Source organism: Passer domesticus, chromosome 1 (assembly GCF_036417665.1).
Source record: "Passer domesticus isolate bPasDom1 chromosome 1, bPasDom1.hap1, whole genome shotgun sequence".
In the NCBI taxonomy this organism is placed as follows: domain Eukaryota; kingdom Metazoa; phylum Chordata; class Aves; order Passeriformes; family Passeridae; genus Passer; species Passer domesticus.
The window spans coordinates 160,921,377-160,946,082 of record NC_087474.1 but is presented as its reverse complement, the minus strand read 5'-3'; the positions used below and the strand labels follow the sequence as shown (position 1 = coordinate 160,946,082).

At 49.0% G+C, this 24,706-nt stretch overlaps 1 protein-coding gene across 1 annotated transcript in view; it reads right to left on the bottom strand.

Annotated features, from left to right (window-relative positions):
• The window catches only part of ARHGAP39 (Rho GTPase activating protein 39), a 109,279-nt gene extending 84,573 nt beyond the window's left edge, over nucleotides 1-24,706 (bottom strand). The window contains exon 1 of the mRNA XM_064399650.1: nucleotides 24,648-24,706. Coding sequence (XP_064255720.1) covers nucleotides 24,648-24,691 — 44 coding nt within the window. The 5' untranslated portion in view covers nucleotides 24,692-24,706. The remainder of the gene's footprint in view (nucleotides 1-24,647) is intronic.

Here is a 24,706-nt window from a genome sequence, read left to right as displayed (position 1 = left end):
TTGTGTCCCGTGGGACACCGGTAACAGGTGTAGAATGACAAATTTAGCAAATTTAGGAAATTCATGGAGTTAGGAAAATCTGAAACCAGATTTTGAGGTCCCACGAGGTCTGTCCCTGCCAGTAAATTTCACCCAGAATCTGGGATATGTGGATCATTGAGTTAGGGAATTTGTCCCATCCCATCCCTTTCCACTACCACCATCAAGTGCCACAGAAATAACACCCAGTAAATACCCAAAAATTTGATTTAGTCCTTAAAACCAAGGGACTAAACCCAGTCTGGGCTACAGAAGGGTTTAGCAAAGCCAGGGATGAGACCTAATCCATCCAAGAGGTCTCCTGGTTTTTCTGGAGGATTTCTCCCTCCTTCCAACTTGGCAAATTGAAGGACAAAGAAAGCCTGGAAAAATCTCTTCCCTCAGGCAGATTTTGGCTTTAAGGAATTATTTTCCATGGTTGAATTCCAATGGAAAAGGGCTGAGAGAAGGGGACGTGGGGATCCAAGTTTTATCCAGAGTGATTCCACAAAATTCCAAATATTGTCACCAGGAGCCACCAGGGATGAAAAAATTCTTTCCACAAATAAGGAGAGTTTTTCTTTTACAACCGGAGACACTGAAAGCATGGAATCACAATAAAATCATGGAACTGGGTTGGAAGGGACCTTCAAGATCATGGAATTCCACCACCCCTGCCAAGGGCAGGGACACCTTCCACTATCCCAGGTTGCTCCAAGCCCTATCCAACCTGGCCTTGAACAATTCCAGGGATGGGGCATCCACAGCTTCTCTAGGAATTCCATTCCAGGGCCTCACAGGGTGGAATTCCTTCCCAGCTTCCCATCTCTGAAGGTTTGAAACCATTCCCCGTGTCCCGTCCCATCATCCTCAGAGTAATTTGGGTTGGAAAAGACCTCAAAGATGTCCCAGCTCCAAACACCAACCCTCAAAAGCCACCCACTCGTTTGGGATCACATTCCCAAGGGTTCCTCCCGAGCCAGCAGGTCACGGGAGCCGCGACAGCTTGCGGATGACAAATCCCGTTTCCCTCAGGAAAAAATGTTCCCGTTGGCTCCTCAGGAAAACTGCGATGCCGATGACAAGAGGGCGCCGTATTTTTAGAAAGCCCACGAGGGACTTTTATCACTTGTTCTAAATTTTATCTTCAACTCCGGTTCACCCAGCTGGGAGATGCTACTCCATGGAAGCACGGATGGGGTGGGATGTGGCAGAATTCCTGCCGGGCGCCGCGGATTTGCAGGATTACTCACAGAGGAACACAAAGTGATTCATGTTTGTCCTTCTAGAAAAGGGATTTTTTTTTGTCTCTTTCCCATTCCTGCACGCCTAGGACAACATGTCCAGAGAGATCTCATGGATTAACACTTCCTGCTCATCAGAACCTCCATCCAAACATTGGACTGGAATTCTGGGGGGAGAACTGGGCCTAAAAAAAGAATTGGATGCTAATTGGGAATATGTCAATCACGTTGGAAGAGCAACATGGAGGGATGGAGCTGGGAAAGGGTCTGGAGAAACAGGAGAGGATGAGGGAGCTTGAGAGGATCATCCTGGAGAAAAACTGGATCAAAAGGATCCCAGGGTGGATCCAGGTGGGGGTCGGGATCTGGTCCCAGGAAACAAGGGAGAGAATGAGAGGAAACGGCCTCAAGCTGTGCCAGGGAAAGTTTAGGTTGGATTTTAGGGAATATTCCTCCTGGAAAGAGCTTGAGCTCCTCTGGAATTCCCAACCCCACAAGAGGTTGAGCTCCTGCTGAATTCTGAATCCCACAAGAGGTTGAGATCCTCTGGAATTCCCAACCCCACAAGAGGCTGAGCTCCCCCTGAATTCCCAACCCCACAAGAGGCTGAGCTCCTCTGGAATTCCCAACCCCACAAGAGGTTGAGCTCTCCTGGAATTCCCAAGCCCACAAGAGGTTGAGCACCTCTGGAATTCCCAACCCCACGAGAGGTTGAGCTCCTCCTGAATTCCCAACCCTACAAGAGGCTGAGCTCTCCTGGAATTCCCAACCTGACAAGAAGTTGAGCACCTCTGGAATTCCCAACCCCACAAGAGGTTGAGGACCACTGGAATTCCCAACCCTACAAGAGGCTGAGCTCCCCCTAAATTCCCAACCCCACAAGAGGCTGAGCTCCTCTGGAATTCCCAACCCCACAAGAGGCTGAGCTCCTCTGGAATTCCCAACCCCACAAGAGGCTGAGCTCCCCCTAAATTCCCAACCCCACAAGAGGTTGAGGACCTCTGGAATTCCCAATCCCACAAGAGGCTGAGCTCCTCTGGAATTCCCAACCCCACAAGAGGTTGAGGACCTCTGGAATTCCCAACCCCACAAGAAGTTGAGCACCTCTGGAATTCCCAACCCCACAAGAGGTTGAGCTCCTCTGGAATTTCCAACCCCACAAGAGGTTGAGGACCTCTGGAATTCCCAACCCCACAAGAGGTTGAGCTCCCCCTGAATTCCCAACCCTACAAGAGGTTGAGCTCCCCCTGAATTCCCAACCCCACAAGAGGTTGAGCACCTCTGGAATTCCCAAGCCCACAGGATGCTGAGTTCCTGCTGAATTCCCAACCCCACAAAAGGCTGAGATCCTCTGGAATTCCCAACCCCACAAGAGGTCGAGGACCTCTGGAATTCCCAACCCTACAAGAGGTTGAGCTCCCCCTAAATTCCCAACCCCACAAGAGGCTGAACTTCTCTGGAATTCCCAATCCCACAAGAGGCTGAGCTCCTCTGGAATTCCCAACCCCACAAGAGGCTGAGCTCCTCTGGAATTCCCAACCCCACAAGAGGTTGAGCTCCCCTGGAATTCCCAACCCCAGAAGAGCAGCCTCAGTCCCAGGAAGGGAGGCTGCTGGCATTTTTCCAGTGCTTTGAGCCTTCCCGGGAAAACACCCACCTCTGTCCCAGTCCTCACAACATTTATTTGTTCCCCGGCCATATTTCGGCTCCCGTGACATCATCCCATGGCTGGTACATCACAGGGAGAGAAAGGAGGAGTAATAAAAGGAATATTCATCCCTAAAGGTTGACAGGGCAGGAAAACCCACTCGCCTGGCTGATTCCAGGAAAGCGTAGGAAGAGCAGTCAAAATGCTAAAGTTGACATTCATGGATTTCCTGCTGGGAGCCCATTCCCTCTACAACAGTAATATCTTGTCACACTGCCTTTTAAAATCCTCTGACCACTTTCTGAAGTTTTTCTGGGCAAAGGTGGGAATTTTAGTTAAGCAAAATATGATTTGCTTCACCTGCACCAGAAAAAAAAAAAAAAGCGACTTGGATGAGTCAAAATGAAATATTTAGGATGTATTAACCTAAAAGGCCATAGGTGGTGACTCCACCACGCTCCATGACCTCTTTTCCTGGTCATCCCTTGGGAAGGATGGATTTGTAAATAAATTCTTAGTCAGAAAGAGCCACAAAACTCTGTTACAAAAGCTATATTACAAAACATTCCCAAAAAAAACCAGGGAGTGGAGCGTGGCCCAGTCCACAGGCAGGATACCACGACTTTGCTCGTTCCGAGAGATTATTGTTAAACCCTTCTTAATTAGGGCTTTACTCCTCTAATTCCATTTAATAAAATTAAAGGTTCAATTTGGTCCTGGACCTCTTCAAAAGGAGGTTGGGGGAAGTTGTTTCCATCCCTGGACATAAGGGTTGGGAATGCCAGGACAAGGAGGGGCTCTTAATGGACAGAGAGTGGGTTTATATGGAATATTGGGAAGGAATTCCAACCAGTGAGGCTGGTGAGGGGCTGGGATGGAATTCCAAGGAAAGCTGTGGCTGCCCCATCCCTGGAAGTGTCCAAGGTTGGACAGGGCTTGGAGCAACCTGGGATAGTGGAAGATGTCCCTGTAAATTGTGGAGGGGTGGGACTGGATGATCCTTAAGATCCCTCCCAACCCAAACTATCCCAGGATTCCATCATTCCATCATTCCACAATTCCATGACTTGCTCCAAGCCTGCCATCCTGGTTGCTCGTTAGCTGCTCCGGAGCTAATGAAGCCATCACGACTCATCAAGGCTTGCGTGTGCAAAAATCCACCAGGCATGGAAATTCCCAATCCATCGGGAGCCAGCCAGGATCCCTCGCTCTGCAAGACTTTTAGGACGCAGCTGCCATCCCAAAAATCAGGGATGATCAAAGCTGCTGATCAGAGAGATTTTAATGATCTCCGAGTAATCCGTTAAAGCTCCACATTAGGACAGATCCATCCTTTCGGGCCCACCTGGAATCCCAGGGGCTCAGAAAAAGGATTCTTGTCCTGGGTTTCCAACCAAATCTCACCTTAAATATCACCTAAAAACCCGTGCTGACCTTTCCAGCTGAAATGACAGCTCTCTGCTGTTAATAGTTGGAATTTATGACCTTGGAGGTCTTTTCCAAGCAAAATAATTCCACGATCAGCAAGAACAGCAGCAATATTTTGGTTAAGAGGAAGTTTGGCATTATTCCTCAACGGGAGATGTCACTTGGATTCTCCTCCCTCTCCTAACTCAAATAACTGTAAATTGGAATTAAATAAATTAAATAAAATAAATTCATTCAAAAAGGTACCAAGTTCAAGAGGAGCCCGCAGAGAAATGCTGCTGTTACAATTTGAAATGGAATCGTGGAATGCTTTGGGTTGGAAAAGACCTTCAAGATCATCTCGTTCCAACCTCGCTCCACCATCCCAGGATGCTCCAAGCCCTGTCCAACCCGGCCTTGGACACTTCCAGGGATCCAACGACAGCCACAGCTTCTCTGGGAATTCCATCCCAGCCCCTCACCACCCTCACAGGGAGGAATTCATTCCCAATATCCCAAATTCTGTTAATTTAAAGCCATTCCCCTTGTCCTGTCCTTCCAGGCCCTTTCCCGAAGAATTCAGTCAAACCAAACTTCCCACGGGAAACAAAGGCAGCAAATCCATCGGCCACATCCCTTCCCTCCAGGATCCCACTGCCAGCATCCCGTTCCTCCTGGGGGGCTGCACCCGACCCCGCGAAGGGAGCCCAAGTCCCTCCAGCCTGGAAAAGCCTCTGGAGTGATGGCTCTGCCTGAACCAAACCCCACGGCCACCACGGAATTCACCTTTCTGCAGAAAAGCTGCCCGGACAAAGGGATTGGGATAATCAGGGGATGGAACCAGGTGGACTTTAGGGTCCTTCCCAACCCGAACCATTCCAGGAGGATTTAGGAGCCCAACAGGGCGACCCTTCAAAGGGAATTTTCCGGGTTTCTTCCTGGGCCTCCTTTGGCCCGTGCACACCAGGACGCTCCCAGCCTTCCTCTCCTCCCAGGTTTTGTTATTCCCTGGCAGGATTGCTCAAGGACCAGGAGAGGACTCAGGCACAGGCTCTCCAGGACTGAAATTAGATTTTCCACTCCCAAAATCCGCTGTTACTCAAGAGGATTTTGTGGCTGAATTCCTGCGGCTTCCGCTCCCAGGTGGGACAACACCAACATTTCCCAATTTCCCAGCTGGGCAAGGACACCTTTTGGAGAAGCCAAGCAAACAGAAATTAAGATTTTATATTAATTTAGAAATATTCAGGCTTGTGTGAACATCAGGAGAGCCAGGAAAGTAAATTCACTGATATGGGGGAAAAAAATTATCCCAAAAAAATGGAGGAGTCTTGTTCTCCAGCTTCATTCCATAAGGTTGGATTTGCAACAGGCCGGGGGGAACGGAGAGGGAGCAGCGTGTTAAAATATGGGATTAAAACGTCAGCACTCCAAGATTTGGGCTGTGGAGACGCAGTGGAATAAATGGGATTGGATTTTACTCCCAGCGTGTGCAGCAAACAGGGGAAAAAAACCCATCAGAGCATCACAGGAAAGGTCGTGGCAGAGCAAATGATTTTTACAGCATTAAACGCCACGGTGGACACCGGCCAAATCCGATTTCGTTACGGAATTGTGGAATGGTTTGGGTTGAAATGGATCTTAAAGCTCCTCACATTTCTCCCCCCTGTCGTGGGCAGGGACATCTTTCACCATCCCAGGTTGCTCCAAGCCCCATCCAAGCTGGCCTTGGACAATTCCAGGGATGGGGCAGCCACAGATTCTCTGGGAATTCCATTCCAGCCCCTCACCACCCTCACAGGGAAGGATTCCTTCTCAATATCCCAAATTCCCTCTGCCAGATCAAATCCATTCTCTGCATCCTGTCACCCCATCCCTTGTCCCAAGTTCCTCTCCAGCTCTCCTGGAGCCCCTTCAGGCATTGGAAGGGGCTCTGAGATCTCCCTGGATCATTCCCTTCTCCAGGCTGGACATTCCCACCTCTCCCAGCCTGGCTCCAGCCCTTGGAGCAGCTCCGGGGCCTCCTCTGGACCTGCTCCAGCATCTTCACATCCCTCCAGTGCTGGACCCCAGAACTAGACAGCAGCAATCCATGAGTGGAGAACGGTGACATCCCATTTCCTATAATCCTCAACATCGGGGGGATTCTGCCCAAAAGGAAGGCCCCAAACCCTTGGAATCTGCAATTCCAGGGAAAAATTGCCCCAGCTCCACGGCCTGGCAGCGGCAGCCAGCGGGTTCCCAGAGCAGAGGACATTGGTGGCCGTCTCCCACCAGCCCAAACCAGCAGGAAGCTTCCTGGCTGGCGCCATCCCAAAGGAAGAGAGAGGATGCTGGGATCGTGCCAAAGCCAACCACACACGGTTGCTTGGAAACCTTTGAAAACTACATTGAAAATTCAGATTTCGATGAAGAGCAGCACGGGCAAAACAAGCCCAAGTTGTGCTTTAAATCTGCATTTACCCAGAGCCAATGGCGCTGTCAGCGCCGTGTTCCTGCTTCCCAAAAAAAATCCTGCAGAGCTCTGCAGGTCACCTTTGGGCCTGGAGGCTTCAAGGTTTTCACAAGTTCAGGCAGCAAAGAGGGACCTGCCCCCAGCAGTGAATCTTTCCAGAGAATCAAAAACCACCCAGCGCAACAATATTTCAATAAAAGAGGGAAAAGAAAGACGGGAGGGAAGGAAAAGAATGGAATTCCTGTCGCACGGTGCCGCCCTGGCATCTAATCAGGGAGCCAGATGAAGGCAGCAATCTGTCTCCTTAAAATATGCATATTTTATTTTATTATTTTTTTTTTCTCTTTTCAGTGCTGCAGAACCGTGTTGGAAGGCGCTCGTTAAGAGGCTGCGCCAGGAGCGTCCCTCTGCAATCACGAGGGACGGAACGAGCGATTCCGTCGTTAGCGGGGTTTAATTGCCGGGAGCCAGAGCGCTCCTCAGCATCCGCCGTGGGATTTGGGATGGACCTGAGGACCGGGAGGGTAAAAGCAGGTTTTGGTTGTGAGTTTCAATCCTGCTGTAGCTGCACTGGGGGAGGTCTGGCTCAGGGGTGGCACAGAGCGAGCAGCGCACGTGGCTTGCGGGGGCCACGGAACACCGGGAGATTGTGGGAGCACAGGCACGGGGCCCTTCCTGCCCACCCCAAATGGTTCTTTGGGTTGTCTTCTACAGCAGGCTCTTCCTCACCTTCCACATGGGATCATTCCTCACCTTTCACATAGGATTATTCCTCCCCTTCCACATGGGATTATTCCTCACCTTTCACACAAAATCTGTCCCACCTGCCACATGGGATTATTCCTCACCTTTCATATAAAATCCGTCCCCACCTTCCACACAGAATTGCTCCTCACCTTCCACATAAAATCCGTCCCCACCTTCCACACCAGACCATTCCTCACCTTCCACATTTGACCACACCTCACTTTCCACATGGGATTATTCCTCACCTTTCACATAAAATCTGTCCCCATCTTCCACACGGGATTGCTCCTCACCCTCCACACTGGAGCTTTCCTCACTTTCCACTTGGGATTGCTCCTCACCTTCCATATTGGAGCTTTCGTCATCTTCCACACCAGCCTCTTCCTCACCTTCCATACGGGATTGTTCCTCAGCTTCCACAGAGGATCATTCCTGACCAATCCCATAGACATGGGATTGTTCCTCATCTTCCCCATTGAACCCTTCCTCACCTTCCACACTGAACTCCTCAGGTCAAACACCAAACATTTTTCCCCTTTCAAACCAGACTCTTCCTCACCTTCCACACCAGATCAGTCCCCACAGAGCCTTCTTCACCCTCCGTGCAGGATCAGTCCCTACCTTCCACATGGGATTGCTCCTCACTTTTCACAGAGGATTGCTCCTCACCTTCCACATTGGAGCTTTCTTCATCTTCCACATCAGACTCTTCCTCACCTTCCATATGGGATTGTTCCTCAGCTTCCCTGCAGGTTCGGTCCCCACCTTCCTCCTGGGACTGCTCATCATCTTCTATACCAGACCTTTCCTCACCTTCCTCACTGGACCATTCCTCACCTTCCTCACTGGATCATTCCTCACCTTCCTCATTGGATCATTCCTCACCTTCCTCACTGGACACTCCTCACCTTCCTCACTGGACTCTCCTCATCTTCCTCACTGGATCATTCCTCACCTTCCTCACTGGACACTCCTCACCTTTCTCACTGGACCATTCCTCACCCTCCTCACTGGACATTCCTCATCTTTCTCACTGGATCATTCCTCACCTTCCTCCCTGGGTCATTCCTTGCCTTCCTCACTGGACCATTCCTCACCTTCCTCATTGGACACTCCTCACCTTTCTCACTGGATCATTCCTCACCTTCCTCACTGGACCATTCCTCACCCTCCTCACTGGACACTCCTCATCTTTCCCACTGGATCATTCTTCACCTTCCTCACTGGACATTCCTCATCTTCCTCACTGAACCAATCCTCACCTTCCTCACTGGATCATTCCTCCCCTTCATCACTGGACCATTCCTCACCTTCCTCATTGGACACTCCTCATCTTCCTCACTGGATCATTCCTCACCTTCCTCACTGGATCATTCCTCCCCTTCATCACTGGACACTCATCTTCCTCACTGGATCATTCCTCACCTTCCTCACTGGATCATTCCTCACCTTCCACACTGACCATTCCCAACCTTCTCCAACAGATTGTTCCTCACTTTCCACATCCGATCATTTCTCACCTTCCACACCAGACCCTTCCTCACCTTCCAGAACAATCATTCCCAACCTTCCACACTGGACCGACCTTCCCTCACCTTCCCACCCAACCCATTCCCACAGACTCCAAAAACTGAGAAATCCATGGCAGGGCAGGACAACAATGCCCATCAACACTCCAGAAACAATCAGGGAATTCATTTTCAGATTCCGTGCAGGAATTCCGGGTGAAATTCCTCCCATTTGAGGCTCGAATCAACTCCACGCCAACCTACCCCTGATTTCGTTCCCTGACACATCAAAATTCCTCCTCCTACTCCACGCTGTTTATTTTGGCTTCCCAGCCAGCCCATTGGCTGCACGGCACGGATCGCATTCCCATCGCCATCGGAAGGAAACGTGCCGTATCCATAATAAAACTTGGATACAAGGAGCTGAATGACCCACCTGCTCCAGACTTCTCCTTCCTCCAAAACACCCTCAAATTTAATTTCCTCCAGGGAGGGATTGTGTTGCATTTTTCCTTGAGGAAAACGGGATGGATATCCGTGGATAGGAGTCACTTTCCCAGTAGCTGGGGAAATGGATACTCTGCAAAGATTTGTAATGGGATCTTTAAACCCAAAGCATTCCAGGATTCCATGAATTGCAGCTGAGACAGAGCCCTCCAATCCTCACTTTGAGGGATCCTCATCCAGCAGGGACAGCGCCTTAAACCACCCACGAAACTCCAAAGTTCTTCCCAAGGAATCCCGCCGAAACCAAAGGAAAATTTTATCATTTCCTCCCAGTTTGACACAACCGGGACTCGTTTTGCTCCAGCAGAAGGAAGATCACGGGATATCCTTGCCACAACTTCTCTTTTCCCTGCATTTTTTCCAAATTCCACACCCTGAATTTTCCCTCCAGCCTCTTGTTCACGACTCACAGCAGCCAAAAAACTCCGTGCTAAAACTGACAGGAATTAATGCAGTTTTTGGTTTTGTTTTTTTTTTTCCCCATGGATTAACAGCTACCAGTAGTCTCCCAGCATGAGGGTTAATTCCCACCGGGATACAGCGGAACTGGATCAACAATCCAGCACCTGAAAGACGCAGCAAGGTACCAGCAGCACAAAGGAGATGCAAATAAATTTGCATATCCGAGCATCAAAGACTCCACGAGATCCCGGCGTATGAAAACATCTTTTCCCTGCAAGATACTGAAGGAATGGCAGCGGGAGTGATGGGAGTGGGAGGACAGGAGAATGGGGAGGAAAAAAAAAAAAAAAGACAAAAAGTGTGACTGTAGCAGGAGCTCGACAGTTGGAGAAATTCCAAGGGAACGGCAGAGCTTGGGCACGAGGAAAACAGTTGGGAAGATGCTGACGGGATGTTGGAGCCAGGTGGGGGTTGGGATCTGCTCCCAGGGAAGAAGGAGGAGAGGAAATGGCCTCAAGCTGTGCCAGGGGAGGTTTAGGTTGGATGTTGGGAATATTCAGGCTGTCCGATCCGGGCACAGAGGTGGAATCCCCATTCCTGGAGGGATTTAACGTCCCTGCGGATGTGGCGCTTGGGGACATGGCCAGTGGTGGCCTTGGCAATGCTGGAGGAATGGCTGGACTCCTTCAGCATGGAAATCTCAACCCCAACAATTCCATCATTCTAAGAGACATATTCAAACACCTGATGTGAGACAATTCCAACAGGGAGCGACCAAAAAACGATGGGAGGAGGAGGAAACTCAAAGTTTGAGCCGAAAAAAATGAGAGAAAATGAGGAGCAACTCCGTGAAACACCTGTGGATGGAATTCGCACATCCCTGTGGCTCTACCAGGCTCCAGGAGCTCCGTGAAAAGCAGCCAGAAGGGATAATTTTGTGCTTCTGCAGCTTTCCGACAGAATCCCGAGTCTCTCCTTGCGGGGATGAAGGAGTTTCTGCCGGAGCCGTGAAGGAGGATGCGGAAGGTGTGAAAAAAGCAAGCGAGGAGAAATGGAGCAGAAGGAAAACGTGAGATATAAAGGCAGGAGGGGGTAAATTTTCCAGCGAATTCCACAAGGCTTCTCAATAAAATTCTCAGACCTTCCAAGCCTGTAAGAAGTTTGGGATAGCCGGGAAAATCCTGGTTTAGTGGCCGTGTATTCCACAGGTAGGAGAAGAACCAAGGCATGAGTAGAATGCTCTGGTTGAAGGCCTTGGAAGGGGAAAAATGAGGAAAAGGAAAAAAACCTTCCAAAATCCCAAAAAAATAAGGCAGAACGAGGTTTTCGGGGAGATGGAGCCCAGGAATGATGAGGAGTTGAAGAAAATTGAATAATTGGTTGGGATTTTTAACATCTTGCTCTAGCACAGCTGAGCCAGCTACCTCCAAAAAACAAATATTATGGGATGGTTTGGGTGGAAAGGGACCTTCAGAATCATCCAGTCCCACCCCCTGCCATGGGCATGGAAGTCTTTCCCAGATTCCCAGAATCTCATCCCATGGGGCAGTGAACCTTCCTCTATCCCAGGTTGCTCCAGCTTGGTCTTGGACACTTCTAGGGATGGAGTGGCCACAGATTCTTTTGGAATTCCATTCCAGGCCTCACCACCCTCACAGCCAGAAATTCTTCCCCAGTATCCCACCCATCCCTGCCTTGTGTCAGTGGGAAGCCATTCCCAGTGTCCTGTCCCTCCATCCCTTCTCCAAAGGCTCTCCTGGAGTCCCTTTAGGCACTGGAAGGGGCTCTATGGTCTCCTTGGAGCCTTCTCTTCTCCAGGCTGGACATTCCCAGCCTCTCTCCAGCCCTTGGAGCATCTCCTGGATTTGCTCCAACAAATCCAAGCCTGTCTTAAACCAAGAGTGAAGGAAAGGAGGAAGAGCAGGTGACTGGCGAGGGCAGACACGACAAATAAGATTTTGTCACATCCCGTTTAAATCAGGTGCCCTGGAAGTCATCACGGAGCTGTCAGGATGATTAATCCCTATTTTTCCACCACCAGAGCAGGGAATGATTGCTGGGCTGGCAAGTGGGAAAGCCAAGGGAAGAGGAGCCGGGTGCGTGTGGGAGAGAAGCGCTCCGGAGGCAGCTGGGATGAGGAGCTGACTCAAAACTTTGGGATTTGTGGTTGGAGCTGCAGACGGGAGCTGGAAACGTAGGAGAAACTGCTGTGGGATAATCAGGCTGTAAAACAAGGGAATACCTGCGGCACCAGTCGAGTCAGGAGCTGCACTTTGCATAAGGAATATTTAAATAAGGATTTTCCCAGTCTTCAGGGCTCAAAGCAGAGTTTTAAACCAGTCTGGGGAGGTTTAAGCGCCAGGAACTCAGTCTTCCCAAGGAAGAATATTTTGGGTGGTCTTGGGTGCTGATGAAGCGGATCCGTAAAATAAAACATTTTTAGGAATTCTGATGGTGCTGGGGCTACTCTACAGCAAAGAGCCCATTTCCATCATCCACACTCCATCCAAAATGAAATTATTCCCTGCTTTAAGGCCAGTAATTTGATTTTAAGAGTAAAATTATTTCTTCCCCATATTCCCAGGTTTTTCCAACTCCTGGCACCCCAAAACAAAGGGTGAGAATCACAGAAAGATTCTCAAAGACACGGAATCAAAATAATGGAATAAGCCCAGCTATTCCACAAGGATCGTTGAGTCCTGCATGAGGCCACCCACAAAATCCCACCGTATCCTAGAGAACCATTTCCAAAGATTTCTTGGACCAGGAGGCCAAACTCCACCACTCTGGAGAACAAAACAGGAGAGAAACCACCATGGAACGGGAAGAGTTTCATCCAGCCCACCCATCACCCAAGCTCGGGAACTGTGGACTGGAAAAACAGGGAATTATCATCAAGAAAAGGATTCACTTTTTGTGTTGTCATTTTTGGAATGACAACGTCGGGAATGGTTTACCTGTCACGGTAATTTTGGCATAATAACAAGAACTTGTAGCAATTAGGATCTGTTTTTGTTACGCAGGAAGAACAAATGACCCAAATCCCAACTCCCACGCCCTCTCCAAAAGGGTGAGGTGACCAAATCCTCCTCCTGAACCTGCTTCCCTTTGAATTCCAGCCTTCCAAACACTTTGTGAGAGTTCACAGCAGCCTCCTTTTCCAATAATAGGCGCCTGGAACAAAGCAGCTGGAAGGTTTGATTATCCCAGTGAGCAAATCAGGCTCCTGGCCCCGTGGGAGAGCAGAAAATTTCCCTTCTTATCCGTGTCACCCTCGCGACGGAGCTGCCGAGGGAAAATAGGGCAGAGGAAACGCAGGGATCCCTTTGAAAGACCATGGGAAAAGCAGGTAACCAGGTTAAAGGGATGCTACGTCATGGAATTTTTACGGATGTCAGGGGAATTTGGCGGATTTAACGCGATTCCCGAGGGTTCGAGCTGGATGTGGCTGAGTCACTGGGGGGGCTTTTCAAGGAAAGGCTCCTCCTCACCTGCAAAGATTCAAAGAACCTGAAATGCTTCCTGTGGTTAAACAAAGTTTGCTCTCCTGGAGAAGCTGCTCGAACCAGCAGGTCCTGTGTGCCCAAAGCCTTTAATCCCACTAATTCTGCCCTCAAAGAAGTTTGGGAGCTCATCCCGAAACGACAAAGCCAAGCAGGGCCCTTGAACCCGAGCAGCAAGGCCGGGAGATAAGGCGGGAATCAGCCAGGCCTGCAATTTGCTGGCTGATTAAACGGTTGGAGCAGCAGGAAAATTAGGGAAATCATCCCCCAGACACTGGAAGGAACCACACCAGCTGCCTGCCGGGATAAACGATCTCATCCCAGCGTTTGGGGGGTGGCAGTGGTTGTTTGGGCATGGATGAGACGTTGTTGGAGCCTCCAGGACTCGCTCGGCCTGTCTGGCGCGGGGACGGGTTTCAGGCGACGCGGGCAACTCACCCGAGTGAGCTCACAGGGAATGTTCCCCACCACAAACCACCACAAACCACCCAAAAAGTTGTTGATCTGCAACTTTGAGCCACTTGGGATGTTCTCCAAGCACGCTGAGCGTCCATGGAGAAGGTCCACAGCCAGCTGGACCTTGGCCACACAACGGCCACAGCTCCGAGGTCTCGTTATCCGGCAGATCCTCCTTCCAAAGTGGCACCAGCGGGACAAAATTCTGGGATGGGTTGGGTTGGAAAGGGCCTTCAAGACTGTCCAGTTCCAACTCCTTGCCTTGGACAATTTCCACTATCCCAGGTTGTTCCAAGCCCCGTCCAACCTGGCCTTGGAATGGCACAGCCACAGATTCTCTGGGAATTCCGTTCCAGGCCTCACGACCCTCACAACGAAGAATTCCTTCCCAAATCCCATCCATCCCTGCACTCTGGCAGTAGGAAGCCATTCCCAGTGTCCTGTCCCTCCACCCCTTGTCCCAAGTCCCTCTCCAGCTCTCCTGGAGCTCCTTTAGGCACTGGAAAGGTTCTGAGCTCTCCCTGGATCCTCCTCTTCTCCAGGCTGGACATTCCCAGCTCTCCCAGCCTGTTCCAACATGATCCACTTTTTTCAGGGAAAGGAAAATCTATCCCAACCCTCAAGGCCTTCCCAACTGATACCCTTTAAACCCAAACATTTGAACAGAAACTCATCAAGAACCACCCAACATCCCTGCCCAGAAACTGAGGCAAAGATTCCAGGATGCCGCGGTGTTCCAAGATCCCGGGAGTCCGACCTCTACTCCAACACAGAGAAAAAAAAACTCTTCCAACTGCCTGGGCAACAAATTTCCAGGGAAAAGTAGTAATTGCCAGACATTGCCATGCTCCAAGGGCGTTTCCAACCCCCAGGCAATGCCTTCGTTGGGTTCTTCACCCAGCGGTGCCCACCCGGCTCAATTCCGCCTGTCCGGACACGGATTCCTCGGAGCGACGTCGGAGCCAGAGGGAATCTCATCTGCCAGTCTCAAAGTCAATGACCCGTGCTCTTGGGAGCTACGGTTGAAAAGTGCAGCTAAAAACGAAGGAAGATGAGGAGGCAGGCAGGAAAATTCCTTAAACATCAAGATTTGGGGCTTGTTTTGGGTTTTGGGGTTTTTTTATGGATGTTTGTAATTTACTCTCCTCAGGCTGACAAATGCCACTTGCACCCAGGCGAGGGTGAGACAGAAATTCAGGATAAAAAAGCTCCAATTTGAGGTGGGGAAGGAGGAGACGTCTCCTAAATCAGGGTCCCGATGAGATCCGCCCACACCTCCCTTTTTTCTCCTTTGAAACGCGACAAAATAAATCCCTGCTGGCTTTAAATAGAAATCAAATTAACCATGAACAGCCAAAGCAACTCCGTGATGGTCCAGCCATCGCGGGGTGTGCTCAGAAATCTTTTTATAAAACATTTTCCTGCCTCCATGCACAACGAACAAATTGAAGCAACAAATCAATACCGAGAGAGCTCCAAACCCCAAATCTTATTCCGGCTGCATTAGAAATGTTCTTGGAGCATTGCTCGTGAAGGGTTGAATATTTTAAATTATTCTTCCTCCTCCTCCAGCTGACAGAAGAGTTCCTGAGTCAGATGTGGGAAGAAACCCAAATCTGCTCCGAGTATTTTCGCCCTTTGGAGCAGTTCAAGGCCTTTTTCGGGATAAAAGGAAATTTGTCAAGGGGAAGAGAACCTAAAACTGGGAAAGGAGTAAGTGCAACACACGGAGCAGGTTGGAAGAGTTTCTATTTAAGTCGAGGAATAGAGGAAAAAAAGCATTCCTTGGAAATATGTTTTGGTGGATTAAAGGGTTGAAAGCTCAATTGGAGCTTCTCCCTCTGATTTAGAAGAAGACAAGGAGAGATCTGACACCCTTTATCATTCCTATTTTGGGAATTTTAACTGGACTTCTTCTGATCTCCTGCATCAAATGGGTCCTGCCCCAAATGGATTCTGCGTTAGGGAATCCATTTATCCATTTTAGGGAATCTCGTTATCCTTCCCAGCCAAAAATATTCCGAGTCTCTCTGTGCCAAGCTCTTTCCAGGAGGAATTTTCCCAAAATCCAGCCGAAACCTCCCCTGGCATGGCTGGAGTTTCCCCGGGTCCCGTCCCTTTTCCCCTGGGAGCAGATCCCAACCCCCAGCCAGCTCCAATGTTCCATCAGCATCTTCCCAAATGTTCTCCTCGTGCCCAAGTTCCACTTGGAATTTCTCCAAATGTGGAGCTCCTGCTACGGTCACACTTTTTGTCCTTTTTCCTCCCAATTCTCCTGCCCTCCTATTCCCATTGCTTCCTCTGCCATTCCTTTGGTATCTCGCAGGGAAAAGATGGGATAAAAAACCATTTCCAGGCAGATTTTGTCGAAAATACAAAGGTTCATTCATGGAGAAGGATCCAAAAAAAAAATCTGTTCTGGGGCATCCTCAGACCACCTCAGTGAGATCCCTGCCTGTTCCCTCATCCCTCAGATATTTGGGATGAAGGACAGAGCCTCTCCCAATCCCTTGGAGCTTTCCCTTGGAATTCTCAGTTCTTTGAAGGAGCCAAATTGTTTTTTTGGTGATTTGACCCTTGCTCCAAGGTTTCTCCTGTTCCTGCTCCAGCAATTCCTGCAGTAAACTTTCCTGGTTAAAAAAAGGGATTTTTACACATTTATCTGACTACAGAAAATATTACCCACTATTCCAGAAGCTCCAAACAAGACTTTTCCTTAAAAAGCCTATCTAGTGCTAATTCCCACAATTTCAGGCAAATCCATAACTCATTTATTCCTGCCCTTCCTACCCCCAATCCCTCAAAGGCCTCCTGAATTCCACAACTTTCCAGGAACCACAATTCCTAAAAAACACACGGAGGAAACACCAAATCTCCCTTCATTCCTCGGGATTTAAGTTTTGCTGGAATATTTTCGCATTCTCCATAAACAGGGATTTAGGAACTGAAGCATGGCTCGTTTTTTCTGCAGAATCATTCCAAACTTCCCTGTTTTTTTTTTCCCGAGCCTGCACTTCATCCCCAATCACAATCAAAGAGCCTCCACGTCCCTCTCCGCGCACGCAACTTCCACGCGTAGCCCGGAGCGTCCTCGGCCTCCTTCACATCCAGTTTTCTTCTCCCGAGTTTCTGTCCCTTTGGATTAATTCCACACTTAATTGGGATTTTTTCCCCCCACAAGTTTCTGCTCCGAGGTTGGAGCCGGGTGAAGGTCGGGATTTTCCCCCAGGGGAATGAGGGATAGGACAAGTGGAAGTGACCTCAAGTAGCATCAGGAGAGGTTTAGTGGGATATTTTTGGGAGAATTCCTCCTGGAAAGGGCAGTCCAGGAGGGATCCAAAATCCACTTGGGAGAGCTGGGGCTCAACCTTAAAGCTCCTTTCCAGCCTAAACAATTCCATGATTCTACGTTTTACCTACATCGGTCCCAAGTAATTTATTCCTCATTCCCCTCTCATCTTTTCCATCCCAATCCCTGTTTTTTGACAGTTTTCCAGGTTTTTGCAGTCCCCTCGGACATTTGTGCCTTTCCATTCCCGCTCTAAATCCTGCTTGAGCCAAAATTCGATGGAGCTTTAAGTTCTTCCATTTAAGTTCACAAAATCATGGAATGGGTTGGGTTGGAAGGGACTGGATCAGAGCCCATCCAATTCCAACCCCCTTCCACTATCCCAGGTTGCTCCAAGCCCCATCCAGCCTGGCCTTGGACACTTCCAGGCATCCACAGCTTCTCCAGGAATTTCATTCCAGCCCCTCAAAGTGAAGAATTCCTTCCCAGTATCTCATCCAACCAGTGGGAAGCCATTTTCTGCGTCCCATCCCTTCACCCCTTATCCCAAATCCCTCTCCAGCTCTCCTGGAGCCCCTTTAGGCGCTGGAAGAAGCCCCAAGATCCCCTCAGAGCATTCCTGAAGGTGAAATGATTTCTGGCACCCGGGAAAACCTGACATGAATCAGGAAAAGAGCAACGAGACGCTTGGATCAGGGAATGTGGGTGGAGGGAGATCCGTGAGTCACCGACAACCTTTAATAGCTGCCGCGGGCAGGTTTGTACCCTCTGAAATTCCCTTCTCCAGAACAAAACCAACCACAGGGAAAATTTTCACAGCACCGAAATATCCAGGCTCTCAGTTTTCCAAATTTAGGAGTTTTCTAAATTTAGGAGTTTTCTGTGTTTCATTGGAGGGAAAGGGAATGAAGAATGGAATCTAAATTCCCAACTTTGCAGTGGGATTTGACACAAGGAGGGACAACTCTTAAGTTCAGCCTGTTTATCCCTAAAAATCTCATTTTTCCCACCACAGCTGCTCCTGATGTTCCAGAGCTTTCCCCAAATCCATTCCCATCCCTGGACACGCTCCAGCCCCTCAATGTCCTTCTTGTCATGAAGGGCCCAAAACCAATCCCGGGATTTGAGGTCCCTTTGCACAGTGGGAATGCCACTTCCCTGATCCAGGTATTCCCACAAAATTATCCCCCCCCAAAAAGCCACTTTTTCCACAGTTAAAATCCTTAAGGGAAGATATTTGCACATGCCAGGAGTATCCCGATTTTTCTGTGATCCCTACTGACCAAAGGACTGGCACCTCAGAATTCCAAAGGCCACAGATCCCTCCTGATAAGGCACTTAATGAGCTGATAAAGCCGAGGCAATGCCCCAGGAACACATGGAATGAAGCAAATCCCACCTGTGGCTTAAAAATCTGGATTTTCCTATGTGGAAAAGTATCGGGATCTGTTGCCAAACCTGCTCCTCCTGCACACCCAGCTTGGCTTTTCCCAGGGGTTTGCGCTGATTTCCTGTTTGGAGCTTCCCAAAAAACACTTTGGGGGATTACGGAGATGATAAATTAAGATCTGTTTTCCTCCCTGTGTTATTCCCATAAAAAAAAACTTCCCAGCCTCATTCTGTGCTCTGAGCATTGAGATGGGGGTGGTGAGGGGCTGGAATGGAATTCCCAGAAAAGCTGTGGCTGCTCCATCCTTGGAAGTGTCCAAGGCCAGGCTGGATGGGATTGGAGCAACCTGGGATAGTGGAAGGTGTCCCTGCCCGTGGAAGGGGGTTGGGAATTCTTTTTAAGGTCCCTTTTCCAACCCAACCCATTCTTTGATCTTATTCCCACTTCCATCCTGATAAAAATCCCTTTCCGTGCCCCTCCCAGCTGAGGAAAAAATGGGGAATTGTTCAGGTGAGCTGGAGCGTGACAGGACAGGAATAATTCCAGACTCGCTTATCGGGGTTTGGAGAGTCCTGAGCACAGCATTTTCCTCAATTAAAAAAAAAAAAAAGCCCAGGAACTTCCTGTTAAAACAGAAAATTCTCAGACAGAAAATTCCCTGGATCACTGTGGATTTTTATTTTTTTTTATTTTTTTTGGGAGCAACACCCACTTCCAAAAAGAAAATCCCCAGCATGGAATAGCCACGCTCTGATATGGATCCCTCAAGGTGACTTTCAGGAGATGTCAGAGAGGCAGGAGAAGAAATGGGAAAAGAAAAAGGCTCCTAAAGTTTGGAATTTTCTCCTTCCTGGCAGCTCTGACAGATCCAACAGCGTCTCCCAGAAATGGCAGGGAAGGTGGGAATAGGGAAGGGAACGGTCTCTGCTCCTTGGGAGAGGCAGAGGTTGCAATGAAAATCAATTTGATGTGGAATTAATGGGAAATAAAGAGGCTTTTCCAGGTTTTTGTTGCCCGACTGCTCCATTTAATCCAGACACACTTAATTAGGGACACACCAATCCCGAGGGAAGCTGCTCCCGTCCTGGCACCATCCCCACAGGAATCAGCAATCCCAGACCTCCAGGCCAGCAGGATTCCTGATCCATTCAGACTGGATTTAAGGGAGGAATTTGTTACAGCGAGGGTGGTGAAGGGCTGGGATGGAATTCCCAGAGAATTCCATGGCTGTCCCATCCCTGGAAGTGTCCAAGGCCAGGTTGGAGCAACCTGGGATAGTGGAAATTATCCCTTCCCCTGGCAAGGGGGTGGAATTGGGTGATCCCTACATCCTCACCCAACCCAATTCCATGATTCCATGATTTCAGCGCTCCCAACGCCCCGGATCGACGGCGGGTTGAAATTCCAAAGCAACAGAAACTCCCACGTCATTCCCAGGCACCTCATTGTCCATCCTCCTCTTCCAGACAGGAAACCGCCCCGTTCCCATCCCATAATTGCACTTTTCCATGCTTTTCCATGACCTCTCCCAGCTGGGTGTGAAGCGCATGAGGAAGATCAATTTTTTTATAAAGTAATTCCGTGGTGGCGCTTCCCAAAGTAACATTTTCCAACGGCTTTTCCGACCCGCTGGAAGATGTTTCCATTCTGGCACAGAGCAGAGAGGGAAGATCAATAAAAACACAACGAGGATGGCAGGAAAATGCCAGCACCGCGGGAAGAGGCGGCCCGGAATCCGCCGGAATCCGACCCCGGCGCAAACGGATCGGGCGCGCGGGTTTTCCGTAGGGAAAAGACCATAAGGAAGGAGCCGTGCTTCAATCCAGGGATTTTTCTGTGTTTTTTGGTGATGAAGATTAAAGGGACAGAGTGGGTGAAGGCAGTTGTAGCCCAGGAGATGAAATCCCAGGAAAATGGGAAAAGGGTTGGAAGCGTTCACCTGGAGAAGGGAGGAAAACTTTGGAGAAGCTTCCAGTGCCTGAAGGGGCTCCAGGAGAGCTGGAGAGGGAATTTGGGACAATGGATTCAGGGACAGGACACAGGGAATGGCTTCCCACTGCCAGAGGACAGGGACAGATGGGATTTGGGGAGGAATTCTGCCCTGGGAGGGTGGTGAGGGGCTGGGATGGAATTCCCAGAGAAGCTGTGGCTGCCCCTGGATCCCTGGAAGTGTCCAAGGCCAGGCTGGACAGGGCTTGGAGCCCCCTGGGATTTTGGAAGGTGTCCCTGCCCGTGGGTGGTCTTGAAGGTCCCTTTCCCACCCAAACCATTCCGAAAGCTCTGCTCCAACCCAGAACACCAAACTTCCAAGCCCCATTCCAGCCAGGAACGGAACCTCCCAGGATCCCACAGTCAGGAAAATCCAACAAACAAAACTTTCTCCCTCTGAGAGTCCATTCCAGGCCTCATTTGCTCCAAGTCTTACGAGAACTTCCTCAACAATCAGGAATTTTCACGTCTTTCCCTGTGAGAACGGCAGTTCCTGGTCTTGGAATGACACCACTGGGTCACTCCACTGCCTCTTCCCGTTTATTTTTGGGAAAGACTTGAAAAAAACTGGAAATAAGATTTATTTTCCTGTTGGGAACGTGGAGATGGGGATATCCAGCTTCCCAAAAGTCAGAGTAATGCTTTCAGCTTGCTAAAAAAACTGGGATTGGTGGGTTTATTCCCTAAAAATCGGGATGGAGGAGCTGGATGTGGGAATATTCAAAAGGCAGCAGCAAGAGGAAGGAAATAAACCAAATCCCTGGATCTGTGAAGGTCAAGGAAAGAGCGAGGGATGAAGAATTTGAGACATGGGAGGTCCCTCCCATTGGAACAGCACAACGCGATCCTTTCAGGAGCTGGAAAACCAAAAAAACCCCGGGATTTGGGGATCCCTGGGAGCAATTTCAGGGATAAGAACGAATTCCCAAGGGCACTGGGAGGTCTGGAGCGCTCCATTTCTTCCCCTCAGCACCTGGAGCACATTTATCCCTCAAACACTTCTTGGCGGCTGGAATTAAAAATAGCCAGCCTGGATGAGTTGGAAAGTGGGGGGCGGGGGGGGAAATAAATTCCAGCCGGAATGTTTATTTTTGGGAAGAGCCAGAGGAGGAAGAGGAAAGGTCGGGGTTCAATGCGTTATTTAGAGCATAAAGTAAGGAAATAATCACTGGAGCAAAAATACGGGAGGGAGAGGATGGAGGAAGAGCAAGGAATGGTGATTTAAAGGATTTTTGTTTTTGAAGGAAAAGGTCACTGGAACAACTTTGGAATCGTCTTAACCAAATCTTCACCATCTAAATGAAATTCCCATCATCTGGAGCAAACATTCCTGAAGAAAAACTCCATAAAACAGAAGCTGCAGAACAGCCCCAAAAATCCCAGATCCGATGATTTGGGATCCCTCCCCAAAATCCAGGTCCTTCCACGGCTCTGTTCCACCATCAGGGAATGTGTGGTTTTACGGGATTTGACACCAATTTGACTCTGGAATCTGCCTGAATTCCCAGCTGTGTTTTGTGGTTTGGATTCGGGATTTTTTTAAAAGGTTTTCGGGTCATTATTTGGTTGGGTTTTTTGTGGTGTCTGTTCCCAAATTCCCAGAGGCGGGACTCCAAAATCCATCATTTCTCAGGAAAGGAACGACCGCAAAGCTTTGGTTTCCTGGGAATGGTTTAAGGAGTTCCAAAAAGCCTGGAATTTTGGGATAAATAGGTCACCATCAAATCCAGGTAAAAAACTACAGATTCATCCAAATTTTCTGGGAAATGGAGGTGGGGGAAGAGCTTCAAAGGGGCACAAAATTGAGGGAATTCCTTCCCTGGAGCTCAGAACATCAGGATTATCCATAGGGAGAACCTATGGGATGCATCAGGAATTCTCCATCCCTAAAGAAAGGATTTGGCAGCCCACAGGATGAGATTTTCATGGAGTGGGTTCCCAGGAATTGTGAAGTCCAACCAACCACGCACACAACATTTTCCAGAAGCCTGGAATTCTCCTTGTCCCAACAAAACAGTGGCACAAGTGAATAAATTCCCAAAAAAAAATCGGGATAAAACCGAACTGACCAATTTTCATGGATATCAGGAAAACCCATCGTGAAACACAACCTGAGCCAGGATTTGGAAAGGAGCCTCCCTTTTTTCCAACCTTTTTGGGGTTGAACTCCGTGATTTTAAGGGTCTTTTTCCAGCCTAAACAATTCCATAAATCCCTGACCCCTCGTTGCTCCCGCCACCCCAAGCAGCCAATCCCACGGCACAGCGGGAAATTCCCAAAAATCCCTTTGAACCCATCTCCAGCCCCTCTGGAAAAGAGCAGCCCGGGGACATCTGGCTCACAGACAGTCCAGACCTTGGATTGTGTGGATTTGCAGCTGGAAAAGTCCAGGATTTGTGTGGGAAAAGCAAAAAATTCCCTGGGAAACGAGGGAATCCCCACAGGCCTTTCTTCCCAAAGGAGGCACCAAAATGCTCCTTCCCAATGGGATTAATGTTGGGATTATCCTGAAAATCCATCCCTGCTTCTGGTGCCATGAGTCACCACCAGTGACACAAAACTCCAATTTTTGGAGTTAAATTCACCCAAATTTAGGCTTTTTTAGGACTGGAATTGCTCCCTGTCAGCAAGATCCCACGCTCCAACTCCAGGCCAAGTTGGATCGGGCTTGGAAAAACCTGGGATCGTGGAAAGCGGGATTAGGTGGGGTTAAGGCCTCTTCCAAGCCAAACCATTCCAGGGTTTTGTAATTCAGGATATTCCAAGGAAATCCCTTTGGAGGAAGGGGAAGGCTGCTGGATGCTCATCCCGAGGGATGGGGAAGGAACACAACCCCCAATCCCCCCCAAAATCCACAGGGAATAACACTCGGAGAGCTCCAAAATCCAACACCAAACCACGTGAATAACCCAAGATCCCACATTCCCGGACGAATCCGTATCCACAACCAAATCCTGCCGCTCTCCCCCTTCCCCAAAATCTCCCATCCCCACATTTCGCAATCTCGCCGATTTTGGGATTTCCATTTGGGAAAATTCTGTGGGGGAAGGAGCCCAACCAACCCCTGGATGGACACGGAGGGAAGCGCCACAATTCCCAATTCCAGCCCCGTCCCAGCCACCTGCTGCTCGCAGCTCCCTCCAAACATCCCAAATCCATCGATTTTCTACGGAAAATGTGGTTTTTTTGTTGTTTTTTTGTTTTTTTTTTCCCTTAATCCCACCCAGCTGCGCGTGCCAGGTGAGGCCCCGGAGCCGCGGAGCAGCTGCGGATTTCTCCGTAGAGGTCACTCAAGGGGTTGATTAAAGTGGGAATAAATAAGAGGATAAATAAATGACTCGATGAACAACGAAATAAACGAACGACCAAAGAAATAAGCGAGGGGGGAAAAAAATAAATATAAACGGGGGAAACGGATAAATGGGGGAGTAAAATCATAAACAAATGAGGAAATAAATAAGGAAATAAATAAGGAAATAAATAGATATGGAAATAAATAAGGAAATAAATAGATAAGAAAATAAATAGATAAGGAAATAAATAGATAAGGAAATAAATAAATAAGGAAATAAATAAATAAGGAAATAAATAGATATGGAAATAAATAAGGAAATAAAAAGATAAGAAAGTAAATAGATAAGGAAATAAATAGATAAGGAAATAAACAGATATGGAAATAAATAAATAAGGAAATAAATAGATATGGAAATAAATAAATAAGGAAATAAATAGATAAGGAAATAAATACATAAGGAAATAATAAATAAATAACTCCACTCCCATCCTGCAGTTTTCGCAGCCGGAGGGAAATGCAAGGAATGGGGAGGGGGGGAAAAATTTTTAAAAATAATCCCTAAATAAAACAAATCCCAAACAACTCTGCCCATCCACCTTTCCAAAACCAGCGGATCCTCCAGATCCCCGCCCCAAATTCCGGCGCTGCGCATCCCGCTGCAGCCCCCCCGCCCCATTCCCCATCTCCATCCCACCCGGCTCCATCCCTGCCCGCTCCCCTTTCCCGGCGCATCCCCGCATCCACACCCACTCCCGCCGGGAGAGCTGCCCCCCCCTCGCCCTGCCACACCTTCCACCTCCATGAAAACACCTCCCGCATCCCATGGGATCCATCCCGGGCTGCCGGCA